General features: G+C 34.4%; 1 protein-coding gene across 1 annotated transcript in view; it reads right to left on the reverse strand.

Annotated features, from left to right (window-relative positions):
• Nucleotides 1-20,796, reverse strand: part of TPR (translocated promoter region, nuclear basket protein) — a 64,088-nt gene that overhangs the window by 373 nt on the left and 42,919 nt on the right. The window contains exons 36-50 of the mRNA XM_065886159.1: nucleotides 20,051-20,259; nucleotides 18,689-18,961; nucleotides 17,684-17,832; nucleotides 16,941-17,024; nucleotides 14,109-14,306; nucleotides 13,158-13,289; nucleotides 12,856-12,946; nucleotides 10,142-10,326; nucleotides 8,864-8,932; nucleotides 8,658-8,752; nucleotides 6,592-6,698; nucleotides 5,255-5,350; nucleotides 4,958-5,114; nucleotides 3,153-3,271; nucleotides 449-544 (exon numbers count right to left, since the gene is read on the reverse strand). Of these exons, the coding sequence (XP_065742231.1) occupies nucleotides 449-544; nucleotides 3,153-3,271; nucleotides 4,958-5,114; nucleotides 5,255-5,350; nucleotides 6,592-6,698; nucleotides 8,658-8,752; nucleotides 8,864-8,932; nucleotides 10,142-10,326; nucleotides 12,856-12,946; nucleotides 13,158-13,289; nucleotides 14,109-14,306; nucleotides 16,941-17,024; nucleotides 17,684-17,832; nucleotides 18,689-18,961; nucleotides 20,051-20,259 (2,060 nt within the window). The remainder of the gene's footprint in view (nucleotides 1-448; nucleotides 545-3,152; nucleotides 3,272-4,957; nucleotides 5,115-5,254; nucleotides 5,351-6,591; nucleotides 6,699-8,657; nucleotides 8,753-8,863; nucleotides 8,933-10,141; nucleotides 10,327-12,855; nucleotides 12,947-13,157; nucleotides 13,290-14,108; nucleotides 14,307-16,940; nucleotides 17,025-17,683; nucleotides 17,833-18,688; nucleotides 18,962-20,050; nucleotides 20,260-20,796) is intronic.

Consider the following 20,796-nt stretch of genomic DNA (forward strand, 5'->3'; position numbering starts at 1 on the left):
AATGTTTTATTACATGAATGCAATCTCTAACAGTTACATTGGAAAACAGAGATATTGAAATTTTACATTTCTTTTACTAGCTAAACAAGTCACAAAGCTTTATTCTGCTGTATAAAAAGTATAAGAACAATAGGCAGAGATGTAACAAGTAGTTACATCTACATAGCACTGTAACAGTTTAGCTTTTCCAGATTATACCATGAATTTAAGGAAGAAATGAATAAAAATAAAATGTAAGCACATATTCATGATATACCTATAGTATACAAACTTGTCTGCAAGATGTTTACAGATTAGTAAACATCATATGCTCAATGTATACTTATTTAATCAACCCTTGGAACGTTTTAAAAAAACTAGATACACATTGGAGGTTAAGGATTAGAAAACTCATTCCATTTATTACTATCCCACATCCTGTCACATGATCAGTATGTTAGAAATTTACCTCTCTGTCTGTTAAATTGACGACCACGGACACCTTGTCTCAATGTTGTTTGAAGTCTTACTCGTCTGAAAGGCTTTGGCTGACTACTGCTGGTATCTAAGAAAAGCATTAATATACAAGAAAGCAAGTTAATAAACAAGAAAGCAGTTATAGTGACAAAAACTAATTACTAAATGAATGCATGGATAAAATGCAGAGGTGCCCATTGCTTTCAATATTTAAATGTTTTTTTAACAAGGGACATTTAACAAACAGAAAAGGTAAAAAGTTAAGAAAAAAGTTCTTTTTGACTTTTTTCATTCATTCACTCTACTAATTTAATAATAAATATGTACTTGGTGCCTATCCATTTATCAGACACTGTGCTAGGGGTTGGGGAATACAATGGGAAACAAAATACCACATCCCTCAGGAAACAACAGTCCATTACAATATAACATGAGTCATATCTGACTCTTCTCTTTTCCAGATGTCCCCAATCCAATCATTAGAAAATCTTGCAAGCTCTAATTTATTTTTATTTATTTTTTTTTTGCGGTATGCGGGCCTCTCACTGTTGTGGCCTCTCCCGTTGCGCAGCACAGGCTCCGGATGCGCAAGCTCAGCGGCCATGGCTCACGGGCCCAGCCGCTCCGCGGCATATGGGATCTTCCCGGACCGGGGCACGAACTGCATCGGCAAGCAGATTCTCAACCACTGCGCCACCAGGGAAGCCCGCAAGCTCTAATTTAAATATATATCCCAAATCTGACTACTTCTCACGACCTTGACTCTACCACCCTGTCTAAAACATCATTTTTACCTTGAATTATTGCAATATCCTCCAAACTTTCTCTTTGTTTGTCCATTACTCACTTTCAGTCTCTTCTCTACACAGCAGCAAAACTGATACTGTTAAGTCTTTAAAGCAGATCATGTTACCACTCTGTTTGAAGCCCTCCAAAAACCTGCTACATCCACGAAAGCCAAAGAAATTCCAATGATCTCCTAGATCTTTCCTCCCCCACCCTGTTACCTCCTGCTAGTCTCTCTCTGTCCTTACTGTGCTCCAGCCACAAAGGCCTCCTTGCTGACCCTGAACACATCACACCGCTGCCTTATGGACTTTGCATCTACTATTTCTCTCATCCTGGAACACCTTCCCCTGAATAGCTGCACAGCTTTGCTCCCTTACCTCTTTCAGGTCTTTCCTTAAATACCATTTTCTTAGTAATGTTTCTGTGAAATTGCCTGGCACTCGGTGGGCACTTAAGTATTTGCTGACCAAATGGATAACTGCTTAGATGGGGAGGTTTAGTATTTTATGTTGTCAAATAAATTTAAGAACACCCTAATTTCATATTATACTGTAAAAGGGAACAAGAACCATATTTTCTTATGCAAGCTCTGATAAGATATAGCTAGTACCAATTCTCCTGCTGAGGAAAGACAATTCTCATGGGACATCAGGATATAACTAGAGGCACAGAACTTCAGTTACTGTATTGTATTATTAATAATATTACTGTTTTACTAGTAACTATGACAGCTACAATTTTTTGGGGCCTTCTTACTGTGTGTAAAGCATTGAGATATAATTTACATACATTATTTTAAATCTTGACTGCAAGATGAGCTATGAATGCCCATATTACACAATGAAATGAGCAGAGATTTAAAGTTACTAGCTGTTAAAAGGCAGATACAGGATCTGAACCTGGGGATGTTGGCTATAGGTTGATGTGTCACAGAAAAGCGGCTAAAAGGGAGAACATATCTTGAGATAGGAAAGTTCCATGATTGAAAAAAGTAGTAACTGAGCAGGTCTTCCATAAAACCTGAAGGTTCTATGACAGAGTTTGAGGATTACTGCTATAAACAATTTAAAATGAAAACAATCAGAGAGGATGACTGAGTATGTATTTCTTCAATAATAAAAGTAATTCCCTACCTAAAAACTTTGAGATAGATAAGCTAGTGTAGTATACTGTTTAAGAGTGGAGTCTCTGGAGTCGAACTTCTTGAGTTTGCATCCTGGCTTGCCCATTATTTACTCACTATGTGACCTGGAAGGAATTTTTCAACCTTTTGTGACTCAGTTTCCATTACAATGAAATGGGTATGCGTGCTTACCACGTTGGGTTGGTGTGAGAATTAAGCGAGTAAATATAGGTAAAGGGCTTAGAATACTGTCTGATATACATTAAGTGCTCAATGAATGTTAATTATTTTTTAAAAGGTCCTGCATAATTAATTTTTATTGCAAGAAAGATACATAAAATAGCCCTTTTCAAAGTTAACTTCAAAAACGTGAAAAACCAAACTTTAAAACTATTTATATCAGTAAATTTCAATTTTTTTTTTTTTTTGAAGCAACAGGCCTCCCAACCCTCAACCCTCCATACCAAATCTCATGTAGAAACTAATATGCAGAAGAAATAAAAAAGGAGCTGCTCTGGTTTAAACACAGGCAGGAGGCCTGGAGTACTACTCCTTAGCTTCTCTCCTAATAACCCATCCCTCACAACCCCTATAGCACCTCTAATGTAACCAATTCCCATTAATATAAGCCAAGTTCCTTTTAATAAAATAAAATTTCTCTTTTAAATGAAGCATTTTAAAAATCAAGGAAAAAAGAATTATCAATTGTAACTAACAGAGCAGGATCTTTTGCAAACAAGTTTGATGTATAAAAGCTGTACTGTAGTCAAGAGCAGGAACTTACCTACAGAAGAACTGGAAGGAGGGTCCTGGCTGGTGGAAGGAAGATCTGACTCATCAGATGCCTGAACAGGCTCTTCTTCCTGCTGGCTATCAATTTCGAGGCCTGCTTCTGAACTAATACTAAGAAAGGAAAACAAAAATTGATTAGAAAATACAAAACTGATCCTAGAATGTATCCTAAATTTTTCCCAAACTTTATTTTTCGATAGTCTACCATTTAAATAACCCAGAGCTCCCCTCCAACTCAAAACTGCAGTCTCTGATATTGGTAACCATACATTTTTTTTAAAAGGCAGGGGAAAAGAGAGCTCAAGCTCCGTTTTCCTCACTCCTTTTCTCACTAGGACATGTTTAAATTTTCATTTTTGCTTTTTCCTCTCTTTTGCTGTTGTTGTTTTTTTCTTTTTGACAAAAGATGTTCACATTCCTGATATTCACAACAGATATATTATCCAGATTTTGATACACCACAAAACAACTTTCTAGGGAAGCAGAGTACTAAAATAATTCACAACGGTTACAACTATTAGTAATATACCACTATTTCACCATGGGCTCTAGCCCAGATGAGACAGGCTAGGGTAGGTGAATTCCTGGCTCAAAGCTATAACTCCATTTTTCTCTCTCTCTCTCCCATTCAAGAAAGTACATCAAAAAGCAAGTGAGGGAGATAAGAGTACAAGAATAACTTGAATCTGTTCCAGTTTTTATCGTCTGCAAACTTTAGTACACTTATTAATAACAATGTACCTGAAAGATACCTCTCATGACTCTGCTAAAGTTGAGAAGAATTGGTGAAGTGCAGCCTACGCAAGTTATTTTAATGTTCAGAGTCTGAGCTTTCTTATTTGTAAAACGGAGATAATACTTTGCAGAGATACTGTGTGGTTTAGAAATGACATATATAAAGGGACCTGCATACATGGTATGGAATTAAAGGCAGCTAATATTTTCAGCAGGATCCGTAACTTTCCCCAAATTAAGCAGCACTGTGTTAGAGGCATAATAATAGACCTGCCTTTTTTCTTATATACTAGAGTTGGCCTGTCATTACACTAAGAAAATGTTGCTAAATAAAACAAAACCTCTGAGCTCTACCTAGGAAATCTGGGTTCTACTTATAGCTATGCTTCTGACTATGAAGCAGTCCAACTTTTTTTATTTTATGAAGAATCAGGTTCCACCTTGAAAGTTAAACTTCCCCAAATCCACTGTCCAATGGTTCTTTCCATTAAATTACTCCACCTCCTTTGGTTTAAAAAAGCCCAGATGATTTGTTATGAAATACTTCTTTTGTTAAACTTTGTTTATAACTGATGTGCTAAAAACAGTCAGGTCTTGAAGATTTCTGATTTTTAACAAGTTAGTGTTTCAGACCAAGTTCTAAATGCACATAAATAAAAAATAGGTGAGGTTTGCTTGAGAGCCCACTACTAAATGGAAAATTGAGTCATTTCCTAATATTCCCTAATTTTCACAGAAAGCCTTCTTTCTTGGGGAAAAGTTCAAGCAGCGATATTATTGGAAGGGTGATTCTAAAGAATACTTTGTTCTAGAATGCATCATGCAATTTTCAAGGAGATAACCTTTTAAAAAATTATTTGTCTTCTGTAATAACAATGTCTTAAGTCTTAAAATATGTTATTTTGTGCAAAAATTAGTTTTCCAAAATATATGGTTTGGTTTACTTTTGTAACAGGATGCTACTGAAAACACAGCTCAAGAGACTGTTGCTTCCTGGCTTAAAAAAAAAAAGTAAAAGTCTGACAAGTTTAAGCAAGCAAAAATTACACGGTAAACACTTACCCTTCAGATTCTGCCTCCACAAATACTTCATCTCCATCATCACCTGTTGCTGTTTCATTTGTTGTGGATAAAGTGCCAGTGGATGTTGTCACCATTGGAACAGACTGAGAAGCATGCTCTGAAGCATCAGAGGTGGTACTCTCAGTAAATACAGTCACTTGAAAAAATGAAAGACCAGAAAAGCAATGAAAACTTTAACAACTTTGTGGTTTCTCTAATTTTTAGCTAGAAGATATATCACAGGTTTCCATTTTACCATTATAACACATAATCTATTGATCTGCCTTTGATACCTACCCGGGGCTGCTACTTGCAGAGGAGTAGTGGGAACACTTCGGCCACCCGACTCCTCTTCGTGAGCTAGGAAGAGGGGTGTTTCATACATTCCCAAACCTAAAGACAATTCTGAATATTAATGATTGAAAGAACAAAATATTGTCAATATCCCAGACATCTAAAAGAAAAAAACTAATCAGTGGAGACACACAAATTTGTTGGAGCCCACAATTAGCCCATCAAGCAAAAATCAACCCCTCAAAAATGTAAATACAATTTAAATGTTTCCTTTAAGCTCCCTAACACTAATTTAAGTAACCCTAAATAAAAAACAGCTAAAATGCTCTTATAAGTTTTGTACAAGCTAACTTTACTGAGTGCCCAACTATGAACTAGGTACTGTGTTTGAATCTACTCTACACCAAAACAGCAAGGTATTATTAGTCTCCTTTTCGCTAAAGAAACTGAATTTCAAAGAGATTAATTAACTTTCCCAAAGTTACTAGTAAACTGGTAGCATTCCAATTTAAGCCTAGATCTGACTTCCAAGTCTTGGAAGTGTCCTATAATAAAGCCACATAAAATTGTGAATTCCTCTGAAGTCAACTCACAATTTCATATTGGTGGAGGGAAGCAGTGTTAGACCTCACATCCTAAACCACCAGGGACTAAGATGTATTGCATGACTTACACGAGGGTTGCAGATTAATCTTTGTTTTGGGCTTATTACTAAAACAGCATGCATTCCCTATTCACTTACAAAATGCCATAATTGCTTCCCAGAAATATAGCGGGTTCTATGAATGCCAACCAATGATTAAAAGGTAATTAATTCCAGAAATAGCACAATTCATGTCCAAATAACCAACTGCTATTGCTTATGTTAGGGGTCATTTTATTCCAAGTTTTTTTTAACATTTTATTTTTCTTATTTTTAATGTTAATGGAAAATATCTAACTAGTTTTATACACTTAACTAGGAATGTCAAATGTCAAACTAAACAAAAAATATGCTGTATTCCTTCCAACAACTTTAAAATGGCTGGTTAGTACCTAGGTATATTTATTAGCACAACAGATACTCCTGATACTATACTAAAAGCCAAAAGAGATACAAATGTAAAAGCTAGTCATTATGCCCAAAGAACTGAAAATTTTGCTGGAAAGACTAATATGTAAGGCAGTGCTTAATAAGTAGTAAATATATTATACTTCTTCCATAAATTAGGATAAGGTTTATTTAGATATAGACTTTTTTACATTAATATTTGCTCACTTAAAAAAAAATCATGTCAGAACAGCTTATTATCAAAATACATGCAAATCCAGGAGAGCTAAGCTTTTATTTAGCAATTTACCTCCTTGAGAAGCAAGTTGGCCAAGATCAGAGTGACTAGAACTCGTTTGTGGCATATCTTCAGGTGGTCCAAAACGGAATCTAGGAACACCAGCAACTTGTGGGGAACTAAACAGACAAAAATTAATTTGACACTTAAAGTTACCTTGTTTAAACTGCAATGATGGAAAGACTATAGGAAGAAGGAAGAATAAGCATAAATAAAGTTGATAAAGGAATTCTCATTTATGAAAATATTTTCAAAATATCAGTTGTCAAGAATTTAGCAACAATATAAATCGTGTGATTCATATTATGTGATCTATATATACATGATTTATACATAAATAGCTTTCAGCTGTCCTGAACTACACCTCACATTTCTTGAATCTGCTAGAAATCTCTATGTAGATATATTGAAAGCAACATAAACTGAACATGAAATGTAACAAAAAAAGAATAAAGTCATGAAAAAAGTTCTGTCTCAGTTTTCAACGTTTAGTCATAGATAAGTCAGGTCACCTCTCGAGCCCATTTCTTATCTGAAAGAATTCACTAGGTGGCTCCCAAGGTCTAGAAAAAAACTTTAATATTAGATGGCTAGAAATTTGTTTTCTCGCTGACCTAATAACACTACCATACATCTTTCTGCCCATAATCCAGGATATAAAATAGCATTATCTCACTCTTTGCCCACTCCTTACCCTAACCTTTCTTGGCTAGTCAGCTACTGATGTTTATGGATTCTACCTCAGTAGTAACTCTTGAATCTATTTTTTTTTCTGTTTCACACTATTGCTTTAGTTAAGGACAGTCTCAGGTGAATTTTTAAACCTGTCTCCATAAGTTATTCTTCTATTAGAAGGACATTAAATTCTTCTGAGCTATGTGAGAATGTTGTTGATTGGCTGGCACTCAGCAGTTCTTTAGGAGTGCGTCTGTTTCTGACTGGCTGACTTTTGGAAGGATGGGGCTGACAATGATCAGTTGGCTTGTAAAATTGTGTTAGCTGAGGTGAGTTGTGGTTAACTGAGCTAGTTTAAAACTGGTTCTGACGGCCATATGTTGCCACATACTACAGAAAAATCAATCATTCCCCACGTTTGTAGAAACATTTTTATTCTATTCTTCAGGTACATCCTGTCATGCAACTGGTACTTCAGCCACAATTAAACATGTGCACCTCCACATGGAAAGCCTTTTTATTCTTTAAAAGGAGTTGGTATAGCACAAGCGTTAAAATAGGTTCTAGAGTCAGACTGGTTTGAAATAAACAGTCACTTCCTAGCTGTCTGACCTCTGAAAAATTTGTTAGCATCTCTGTGCTTCCTTATCTGCAAATGAAATAATAGTATCTATCTTCATAGTTAGGAAGATTAAATAAACTGATTCATGGGAATGCTCAGTAAGTTTTAGGTGTTTTTTTCCAAGACTCAATTTAATGTTGTCCCCATTAAGTCCTCTCAGATTCTCTTCCCCTAAGTGTTAGAATAAATCACTCCCTCGTTTATATAAACAAAGCCTATTGCTTATGCCTCTATTCTCCTAGATTGTTTAGGTTATTGTTAGTTGTGCATATGCTTAGCTTTCACAACAATATTTTCCATCATGATCACTGTAATTACCAATACCTTCACCAACACCTATAAAGCATTTATTATGTGCCTGGTGATATTATAAACATGTTAACATAAATTCATTTAATTCTCACAACTTATGAGGTAAGAACTATTGTATTATTATTCTTATTAATAAAATGAAGATACTCAGGAACAGAGAACCCAGCAACTTGACATAGCTAGTAAGCAGTACAGCTAGGTTCCAACCCAGGCATTCTAACTCTAAAGTCCATGCTCTTAACCATTGTTATACTGCCTTTAAATTTCAAATTCCTGATGGAAGCAACTGTACTTCATTCACCTCTATGTGATTTTCCCCAACACTACACCCTCAACCCTCCTACCCTCAACTGCTTAGTACATAGCATAGGACTTAACAAATAATGAATCAATCAAATGTAATCAAGTTAACAGGGAAACAGGAAGAATTTGATTAGTCACAAAGTAGGTTTCCCTCTCACTGACTTACTGAATTGCTTCAGCAAATCCATCAGTACGATGTGGCACAACAAGAGTTGGGGTACTTGGAACTGTTCTATCTTCATCATCAAAAAAATGCTGCTGCTAAAAAGACAGAAAACAAGTACTAATCAGGCATGACAGGAGCATACGTATGGACTACACAAATAACTGTTGAACAAATGAATCACTTTTACACGACAGGTAGGTACTTACCATGCCACCTATTCCTGGAGTCAACTGAAGCCCACGTCCTACAGACTGCCTCCGGGTCATCTGGATTCTCTATGTCAAGAAAGGAATTTCATTTGTTTTAAGGAATTAGGCAATGAAAGAAACACCAAATATTAACAGATATGGCCTATTATACGCTGGTAACAAAATAACTGAAATGTTAGCAGATAATGTAATCACTGGGATTTTTCTTAGGAAAAACTGCTACTAATCTTGTACCAGTACTAAAGAAATCCATTTTGTAAACAACATGTTTTTAATTATAGACCATAATATTAACCAAGAGACAAATATTTTATTAGCCAGTAGATAATATTAACCAATATGTAAAACCAAACTCTGATCCTATTTGTAGGTTCCGATCTAACTTAGTTCCTATCTCCTTAATTTAAGTGTTAGTAAGTATCCTTTGATCTTAAAGTTTAATTATCCTTTGGAGCTCAAACATCCGTACTGACTATTTGTAAACTGTTTCCCAATTTAGACAATTCTAAATTGATAGAATTGGCATATTTTGCAGGGTCCACAAACAATCCTGTAAGACTTTATATTTTCAGAAGATGAGGTTATCTTCATCAGTGGTATTTTAGTAGAATCTACACTTGACAGTGTTTAGTACACTACAGAGTAAGACTCAAGCTACATGATTAATAGAGCCTTTGTACTTTTCCTGCTATTTCTTCAAGAGCTTCTGATAAGAGATGTCCAATCCTACTACAAAGAGTGTTACATGGAAAGGGTTATGCACACTTTCATGAACTTTAATAGTGGATATTAATATATGTGATTGCAAAAAAATAAGAGGAAAAGAAGTTCTGTTAAGCAGAACAGAAATTTCCTTTTTTTTTTTTTTTTTTAAAAGAAGTGCACCTTAGAGAAAGAAACCTTCAAAACAAATGGTGGACAGATGCTGAAATACATTTTATTTTAATTAAAATCCAAGAAAATTTTCTTTAACCTGTAAAAACAGCGAGGAGACCTTTATTTTCTATGAATATAATCATCTCACTTTATATACAACTTTAATAAGCCTTGCCTTTCCAAAGTTCACTTCCTCTATGAAGTAAATTACTGCCATATTTCAGGGAAAATAACTCAGAGATTAGTTTCAGCTCAAAAATTTTACAAAAATATACCAAACATTAGAAGGTTCACTTAATTTCTGGGGGAAAACAAAGTAATTGCTAATGGAAAGAAAGGGAGAAAAAAACCCAACATTTTTTCAAGTAAAATTTTCAGAATGACTAGTATTTTTAATACCTGAACTGGTGGTCCTAACTCTTGAGGTGGAGCATGAATGGTCAGTCTTGGGGGAAGTGGGTGTGGTGGGCGTCTTGGTGACTGAGGTGCTCGAGGGGTCTGTCTTTCAGATGCTGATGATGGCTGTTGTTCTCTAGAAATCTCCTGGGAAAAAGAGGACTCTGCAGTACCAGTATTTCCTTCACCTATAGGAAGAGAGAAGCTTACTTTGAACAATTATGTTTACCACAAAGTAACTTGGACAATCCCTAGAAGTATAAATCTTACCACAAGGAATGTTCACCTAATATTTTCAGAAAAAAAGTAGTGAGGTGTGGTAGACCCAGAGATATTGGCTGTGCAGTTAACAGTGGTATGGCCTTAGCAACTCCCTTCTATTTATTTAGTTGGTTAATGCAACAAAAATGTAATGTACAAGAAACATTTTTCTGAAGATATCAAATAATGGACATAAAGCACCTAGCTTAACACATGATAAAATAAACATTTAATAAATTTTGGCTCATATTATTAAAATAGGCAAATTACCGAAAGATCAGACCACTACAGTTATTAGTATTACACTCAAACAGAGTGAAGGAGATTGGTAAAAAGTCTTACAATAACTTTCATATTCTGGTTTTCCTAAATTTTGAATTTCAACGGCCCTTCAGATGTCTAGGTCTTCTACATACAAAGTAAAACAACAGAAGTGAAAAGTTGAATACGATATCAATTTAGTAGTTTAAAAGTCTGAGGTCTAGAATCAGATTCCAGCCCTAACACTTTTTGTTTTTTAAACGTTTTTATTGGAGTATAATTGCTTTACAATCGTGTGTTAGTTTCTGCTTTATCACAAAGTGAATCAGTTATACATATATCCCCACATCTCTTCCCTCTTGCATCTCCCTCCCTCCCACCCTCCCTATCCCACCCCTCTAGGTGGTCACAAAGCACCGAGCTGATTTCCCTGTGCTATGCAACTGCTTCCCACTAGCTATCTATTTTACATTTGGTAGTATATATAACTCCATGCCACTGTCTCACTTTGTCCCAGCTTACCCTTCCCCCTCCCTGTATCCTCAAGTCCATTCTCTAGTAGGTCTCAGTCTTTATTCCCATCTTGCCCCTAGGTTCTTCATGACCTTTTTTTAAAAATTCCATATATATGTGTTAGCATTTGTTTTTCTCTTTCTGACTTACTTCACTCTGTATGACAGACTCTAGGTCCAGCCACCTCACTACAAATAGCTCAATTTCGTTTCTTTTTATGGCTGAGTAATGTTCCATTGCATATATGTGCCACATCTTCTTTATCCATTCATCTGTCGATGGACACTTAGGTTGCGTCCATGTCCTGGCTATTGTAAATAGCCAGCTTTAACACTTAATAGCTATGTGATCTTGGTTATATCACTTTGCTTCTGCTTCTCAGATTCTTCACTGGTACCTGAATCTGATAGGCTTATTTTAAGAATTAAATAGTTCAGTACAAGTATAGCTGCTCAGAAAAAGCATTTATTTTGTAATTACTAGCAATGTACCAAATCCATCCACTAACTTAAAATTATCTAGACTACTAGGCATATTTTTGCTTGATTGTAAAAAATAAAAGGAAGTCTCCAACAAGTATTCAATGAGCATCTGTTATATGTTTTGTATCTAGGAAAAATGGCTATGAACACCCACCCTCACAAGACTTAGCTTTTAGTGATATTACCTAAAGAGGCAAAAAAATTTCCCTTTATAACCCAATTATATGACACAAAAAAGGTGTTTCTTAAATCCATAAAATGTTTTAGAAAACGTAAATTATTATAATTAATCTCTCTCCTTAGCTCATCTCCCTTAAAAAGCAACACTATTTTCATTATATGGTTCAGTATTCATTAGTTTATTTTTCTCTTAAACAATTAAAAGTTGAAAAGATTGCCTGCCTTTGCTTTCTTTAATTCAAATGAGCATACAATTTGCACTTTTAAATATACAGGCCTACACAGAAACTCAGATATACTGTTTTCCCACTAGTCTACATATATAAAGTTTTTATTATATTACTATTAATGATTCTGGCTCAGTATTTGTTAAAACCAGAATGGCATACTAGACGATCACCAATTCTTTAAAAAAAACATTTTAAAACCATTCTAAAATAAAATTATTTTCTATGAATTCCATAATTCTTTACTGCCTATAACAGTTCAGCTGACCTCCAGGACTCATCCTTTCAAGAATTAACAAAAGGTGTGCTATATTGATGAAAAAATCTTTTATTCATTGGAAAACTGGACAACACTGCAAAACTCCTACACCCACAAATCTTGAAACATGTAGCCTGATTAGACTGACCTCTTCTGGTTGTGAACTGCCATTACTATTAGAAGTCCCTGACTTAAATTTCTACTTAAGAGCAGCAGCAACACATGGCATTTATAATGCTTTATAGATTTAAAATTTTTGAATCTTACAGCAGACCAATGAGGTACAAAAAATAGTATAATGACTACATTTTAGATATAAACATAGTAGACTTTATGAGAATGATAATGACAAAGCAAGAACAAGAGCCAATCTTTTGCTTGCCAGTTTATTAACCAAGTTTTATTACCTATGTGATAATTAAGTGCAGTCCTAGTTTAGAAAACGTCAGGTTAAAATATTAAAAGTGTTCAATTAAAAAGAGACTAAAAAAACAAAACAAAACATAAAGAAAGAAAAACAAAATCAAATCTCACCACTGTTTTGAGAATCAGCTGCTCTCTGATTACTTTCACCTCCACCCATACTTTCTTCTGTTTCTGTACCTGGATCAGTCCCATCACCACCCTAAAAACAAAATATGAATGCTAAATGCAAATAAATCAAGTAGTTACCTTAAAAAATAATTAACCAAACCAAACCACAGTAGAAACAAACAAAAACCCAAAGATAAGAAAAGCTGTAGCGTTCTGAGAATACAAGCCTTTTTATATTCTTGAAAAACAATACCAAGCAAGTTCTTAAAGAAAACTGATGGTCAAAATTCTAGCCAGTTTACCTCAGCATCATCAGCTTCATACCCATCGTTGCCATCTGCACTACCAGTGCCTTCATTACTATCTTCACCCTCGTCTCCCATCCCTGTGTCATCTTCATCATCATCGTCTTCTTCTTCATCTTCTTCATAATCCTAGTGAAAACCCCCCAAGTATAAATAAAGATCTAGGACATGGTACACGTGTTCTGCATATCTTGATACCATGGTCAGAAATTTAAGTGACTCATTGTTGACCAGGATACAGGAGTTGTCCTGAAAGTTATATGGGATTACTTCAGTGGCAGCAAGTATCAAAACTGTGAAGCTTACTGGAATTAGTACAGTAATAATCAACTCTGAATTCTAACTATTCATATGAGATCAATTCAAAGATTAAAGCTCCCAGATGTCTACAGAATGTCAAGTGGTCCACTTTAATTCTAAATTTAAAATGTGGCATTGAATAAGAAAATGGTGAAATTATACTATGCTATAAGCTTTTAAAAAACATTGATTAATAAAAGAATCTAAAAATAAGAAGTTGTCAATATAGGATTAACTCCCAAAATAAAATGCCAAGTTTCACTTAGAATATGTTTTAATTATCATGACATTCTTTTGAAAAGAACTATAAGGGCTCCACAAGAAAAAAAAAAAAACCCTTTTTATTTCCAGAAACCACAGTGCTTACAATTAAGTCTATAGTCACTTATCAGTGAGATTTAAGATTAAGTTTAATTAATCTAACAAATCCTAAAGGACTCAGTAATCATTTAAAAAAAATGAGATTTTCCATCACTTGTTCTATGCAAAATGTTAAGTGCATAACTAATCAGGATAAAAGAAAAGCATAATAATCTATTTAAAGTGACGGGGAATCAGAATTTACTGGTTGATGCATTAGTATTCCCAAGGATTTCAGCATTTCATCCAGCAGTTTAAAACAATATGTGATTTCAAATCCAAATTTACCTCATGTTCCCCATCATTTTCATCATCATCCTCCTCTTCATCATCACTGTCAATTACAATGACATCATCTCCTTTGCCTTGACCATCTTGTGATGATGTTGTTTGCTGATCTGATTGAAGAGGTCCAAGGTCTATTTGTAGAGACTGAGAGGTTTCTTCACTGTCTTCCATTGGTGTATAATCTCCCTGGGTGACTCCCTTTAAAAGCAAAAGATAAATGAATAAACAAACAAATAAATAAAGTCAAGTATACTTAAAACTATCAGTGACATACTGTAGATATAAGTAAAGGCTAAAGAATACTTATGGACTACCAGAATTTTATTTTTAAAAATACAGTTTTGAAAGCAGAATTAATTTAAAATAAATGCTTTGAGTTTCTTTACAGTCTTCCTATAGAAGAATTATTATAAATCCCACTGGGTAATACTCCAATAAAAGAGAGAAAATACTTTATGTAGACACACATGTATATATGTGTCAAATCTACCAGTGTGGTACTGTAGATGAGTGTTGTCCATCAGAAGTATAATGTGAGCCACAATACATTTCCCATATGGAATTTAAAACTTTTTAGCAGTCACATAAAAAAGAAAAAAATCAGGTGAGATCAATTTTAATAATAACTTAATATAGCCAAAAATTATTTCAACATGTAACCTATATAAAAATTATTAATCCTACATTTTAAAATTTGTAATAAGTCTTCAAAATCCAACGTATATTCACACCTAAGAACATGCCAGTTTGGACTAGCCATATTTCAAGCGCTCAACAGCCAACATGGTTAGTTAACAGTGCAGACCAAAGGCAGAAAAAAGACTATCCATGGAACTGCAACATATAATTTTAAAAAAGACAAAAAATTTTCCCCAAATCAGAAATACTGTGTAAAACACACTAAATAAAACAAACTATTATAACTGTCTTTTTACAAAAATACTTCTCCCCCTCTCAAAACTCTATCTTAAGCCTTTAAACTGCATTAAAGATATACCAGACGTAAAAATAATTCTTCCCTTAATCTATTTCCTCACAATTCCTTTTTTTAGCTACTGAAATAAACTGCAATTTAACTTTATTTTTTGATATTTACTATAAAAAGTTAAACGTTTACTTTTTATTTTAGTTCAGCACTCAGCAAAATGTTTTTTTTTGGCCATGCCATGCGGCATGTGGGATCTTAGTTACGTGACCAGGGATCAAACCTATGCCCCCTGCAGTGGGAGCAAGGAGCCCTAACCACTGGACTGCCAGGGAATTCCAAACTCTCTTTTATACAAGCCAGAAACAATGTCTTATGAACTAAATGATTCATAAAGATGTTTACTGTAATGGAAAATATGAGGAAGTCATGGTATAACTAAAAGCGTAACAAACTAACATGCTTATTTCAAGAAAAGCAACACTTAGAACGTCTGCCTCATTGTCAGAAAATTAGAAAAATGAACTGTTACACTTTCACACACTAAGTAGACAGTGCAAGAAGACAAAATGGAAAGCCCAAAGGCACTTCTGAGTCACAGACAATTTTGCCAATCTCAAGAAAAAGCTTTGCACAAAAGATTTCAGTATAATTTAACCAAGCCTGGCAATAACGTAGAAATTCACATCTTATTTCAAAATTGTTATTATGCTCTTCAGATATGACCTGCTCTGAAATATACACAAAATCGATGTCATTTAGAATATTACATATTCATCTTGGAGGTTTAGTTTTCTGTTCTTAACCAAGGAAAACGGAAAAAATTAACTTACAAAATTAATGCATCTAAGAAACTAACATTTACTTGCAATCTATGGTTGCTTATGATTAGCCTGAAACAATTCATTTATTTTATACAGATAAAATAATTTTAGAATAAAATGATCCTAAAAATTTATCCAGACAGAAAGTACTGTTTCAAGCTTAACAAGACAAATGGAAACCAGACAGCCTGAGTTCAAATCCTAGCTCCAATGCTATGAAAACCTGGGTGCATGACTTAGCTGGGCATTGGTTTCTTCACCTGTAAAACAGGGAACCCTGTTGCAAGATTTCTTATGAGGATTAAATCAGTTAATAAATGCAAATATTTCAGAACCACACTTGGCATATAATAATGAGTTGTGTTAACTAATATTATAATATTACTATAAATATGAATTACTATAAATTATGAACTCTCAATTTGTAGGGCGGAGGAATGGAAGAAAAGCAATAATTTGAGTGCCTAATATGTGGCAGGTACTATTTTAGGTACTCTACAAAACTAAATATTATGTTATCTTATGACAAAATTGAGGCTTAGAGAGAATTAATGTCTTGCTTACAGTCACACAGCTTCTAAGTGGTGGAGTTAGGAACAGAAGCCAGAGCTTTGTAATTTCAGAGTCTATGCATTCCCATTAGTTAGGCTGCCTCTGGAGAAGCCTCAATGTGAGTTCAAAAGATGAAGAGGTATACAAATGCGTTTCCTTTCACAGATTATTTTAATTCAGTAAGGGAAGCAGTAGAGGGGAGCAACAAAGGATACCAAATGGGGCACTTATGGATTAACTCAAGACTCAACCAGCTCATCCTTCCAAATAAAACAGAGTGGGTAATCTTTACTCATGACAACCTTAGCTTGGAAAATCTATGCTAACTATAAACAAAAACATTACTTTAATAAAGTTTAGAAGGCAGGATACTAATTAGAAGTAAAGCAGAAATTGCATTGGTAATTCTAACAATATTTCATTAAACATAGAAGCAGCAAATTGAAAACAGAAGTCCAAATAATATTTCAATTTGTCAAAGCTCATTTCATTCACTAAAAGCAATAATTTGTTTAAGTATGTTTTACTTACTTCTCCAATGGAATCTTGAGAATCTTGGTTGTATACTTGAGTCTCTACCTCTCCGTCAGTACTTTCTTCTGCCATAACTTCTTCCTGAATCATGACATACAAGTGTGGTAACCATATCAGTTCACTAGATGAAGCATCACCTGGTCAGTGAGTTCTCCCAATAAAACAAAACTCAAATCTGTAATTTTATGAAGCTGTACATCAGAAATGTTCACTTATATTTACTTATAAAATATAAACAATCACATTCCTCTTTGGTATATACAAAATAAGTTTTATGAACATTAATTAAATATATGCAAGTGAAATTAATTTAGTAGTCTCAATGCTTGATAATAAAACAATTCATTACAACTTATCTTCAACAAAAGAAAATAAAGGAATACCATTTTGGTCAATCAGAGAAAAAGATGGCAGGTACCAGTTTAAAATTCCCATGAGACTATAACCCTTATTCTTTAAATTAAAAAAAAAATTGAAATGGAATTCATCCTACGTTTTTGTAACTGTGTTTTAAAAATTGAAATGGGAACTAATTCAATTAAACATACTCAAAGAATATAAAAGAGTGTTGGCAACAGCAACAATACCTGGGTTTTCAGTGGAGATTTTACAGTAAGTTCAACAAGAGAGTTTTCTGGATTTTGATCCCAAAAGGTCCATTCTCTTAATAATGTTGTAACTGAAAGAATATCTTGGGTCTATCGGTAGAAGTAAAAGTAAACAGAAAGATCTTTACACACCTCAGTTCCTACAGGTGTAACACTTTTCAACTTCTTTGGAAGAGGCATTTCCACTGTATCGTCAGAGATCTGGTCTGATGCTTCTATGGTGCTATCTTCTTCCTCTTCACGTGTGCGCTTCGGCAAAGAAGAACTTGGGGTAGCTGAAACTTTGAAATTACATAATTTAAACCTTGAATTAGAGCGTGATAATCACTCAATTTAGACGAAGTTAATTTTAAAAATATCTTGGTCATTTAACTAAAAAAAAACATGGTAAAAATTTGGACAGAACAACATAATTTGTTCCTGCTAATCTATGTGTAAACAAAGAGCAATTTACGCTCTGAATCAATGGTCTTAACCTTTGGTTAATAAAGCCAATCAACTTCTACAACAATACATCTGACTCACTGTGACTGTACTGATATAGAATTGCTACTCAAAAGTTTATATAGGGCCATCTTATAATTTATAAAACCCAGGACTCCTTGGATAAAAAAATTTTCCTTGTATGTTTAGACTTGAAAATTCTTACTTAATCTTCTTCTAGATATCTTTTAGTTCTCAGGACTTGTATTAAGTTATAGCTGACCCTTGAATAACTCAGGGGTTAGGGGTGCTGGCCCTCCATATCAGCTATTCCTTCGTGTCTGCAGATTCAACCAACTGAGGATGTATAGTACTGTAGTGTTTACTATTGAAAAAAATCCACATTTACGTGGACCACGAAGTTCAAACCTGTGTTGTTCAAGGGTCAACTGTATATAAAATAAGTTTCAGGTTGTATCACCTTTAAAATTAGTCAAAAAACAACTGGAAAGGAAGAAAGATCTTAATGACAAAAACGAGTGACCTAAAATAGAAGTCAGCAGTAAACATAAAATAAGATGTTAGGAATATCGTCATCCATTTTAATACCTGGTAGAAAACAAGTAGGTACAAAGAACATTCAAACTATGTATTATACTCCAGAAACTATAAATGCACAGGTCTACTCTAACCTCATTTTAAAATTAATCTTACCAGTGCCAAACACTGCTGTGGAAGTAGAAGGCCGCTCAACTGGTGAACTCTGAACCACCTCCACTATGTTTGGGGATAGCTCCTGATTTGTAGGCTCGATCTGAGGATGACTCTGTTGAGTGGGCTGCACAAAAGCCGTAGCCTGTGTTTGTTGCTGAACAGTTAAAATGGGTTGAGGGATAGAAGGCTGGACGTTAGGACTAGTAGAACGAACAGATCCACTTGTGCTTCCGAAAACTGGAACATGTTCCACAGGCCCTTCTGATTGCATGGCTGAAAAATAATTAAAACATTTAATATATTAAGTTTTCTACTTTTACCAAAGCTGGAATTGTCCTTCCCTATTCTCTTATAAGTGACATTTTGCATAGTTATTTATGTACATGTACCTCTTCCACTCACTAGACAAAAAACACTGAGGGTAAAAGTAATGTATTATGCATTTTTGTATTGCCTATGTGACAGACACAGAGTGCAGTAAACTGTTGGCTGAATTAAATAAATAAACTGTTTTTGCATCTATTATTCTATGTAAATGATGACCAAATAAAATGACATTAAGAAACTCAAAGTCAAATTATAAGTTTTTATTAACTATCATTTTGTTTTCAACTAATATAAAATGATTGTTAAGTTTAACTGGTAATATATCTCATAATTATTTTACTGAATGTAGTTCAAATAAAATATTCTGTCCTTTCACAGCATATATACGTTATATATTTCTAAACACTTAGTTTACTGAATTCTAACATTTGTTAAGACAAGGATCTAAGAAAATTGTATTTAGTAACTTTTACTGACACCTATCTTGGGGTTGGGTAAAGGGATTAAACAATGAGAAACAAATTCCTACCCTTGAGGAGCTCAATCTAGCGGAATAAAAAAACATGTATTCAACTGAATAAAATGTGGCTGTAATTGTTGTAATGAGTAAGAAAGTGACATGGGAAGAAAGTGCAGAAAGCAATTACAAGGTCAGACAGTTTATCAGGGAAGAAGTTGATGTTTGGGTTGAACCAGTGATTTAATATGGTTTTCTAAAGTGGATTTCATATCATCCTTCTTAGCTAATAGAGGTAAAAAATTTGGTCCTGGAAAAGCATGCCATATACTTATAGGGGTGTATTTCTCTCCTTCTTTAGCTTCAAAACACAAAAGGCAAAAAGGAAGGGAGGGAGGAAATATGCTACATTAACAAGTATCCCAGGAGGCATACACCTGAAAATATTAAATGCCCACTTTTACATGATGTCTGACTTTAGCTTTAGTGGAAGCCTCATTTATCCTTGAAGTTACTGTCATCTTCTTGTAATAAATCTAAGTAAACAGTTCAATCAGACCTGTTATTATTTTACTTACCTTCTTGTGATTCCACCTGTGTAGTGGGCATCACTGTAGCTGTTGGGGTAGTAGTAGGATTTGTAACAGTTGCAGGTGTAACCATCGGGCGGATACTAGCCCTGGGTGTTGACTTATTCCCAGCCATAGCTGCAGCTGTCACTTTACTTGGAGTAGACACAACAGGAGTTGGCTTGATATTGGCTGTTGGAGGGTCTGATGTGCTGGCACTTACAGAGGGGAAAATGCAAGAATAATAAATCATAAAAAATTACTAAAAATATTCCTTATAAAATACATATACTCTATCAAAAGCAAAGCACATATGCTTCTTGAAGTGAGTGTCTAATAATTATGACCTTAATATGCATTCAGACCTTATTAACTCTGTTTTCCTAACACTGCTTTGGGTAGACCTTTGGCAGATTAGAAAAAAAATTAAAGAGACAGTTCAGTATAGTTCTACATTTTTTGTTCACTAAATATTACAAAACTCTTATTGAAGAGGTTTTGAACTTAAGCATTAAAAACTGCAGGAAATGTTCTGCAGTGGTGCATCCTGACAATGTAGAAAGTATTCAACTGTGCTCAGTCTTTTATCCTTGTATCATATAACATCACAGGGAACATTAGTAGCCTATTTTAGAAGTCAATCACAAACTAAAAGATGAAAGACACTTTCTCTGTCACAAAGCTCTACCTATCTGATAGGACTGAAAGTATACTGAAAACAAGACTTCTGGAAAAAAAAAATCTCAACAACTACA

Source organism: Phocoena phocoena, chromosome 1 (assembly GCF_963924675.1).
Source record: "Phocoena phocoena chromosome 1, mPhoPho1.1, whole genome shotgun sequence".
Classification (NCBI taxonomy): Eukaryota; Metazoa; Chordata; class Mammalia; order Artiodactyla; family Phocoenidae; genus Phocoena; species Phocoena phocoena.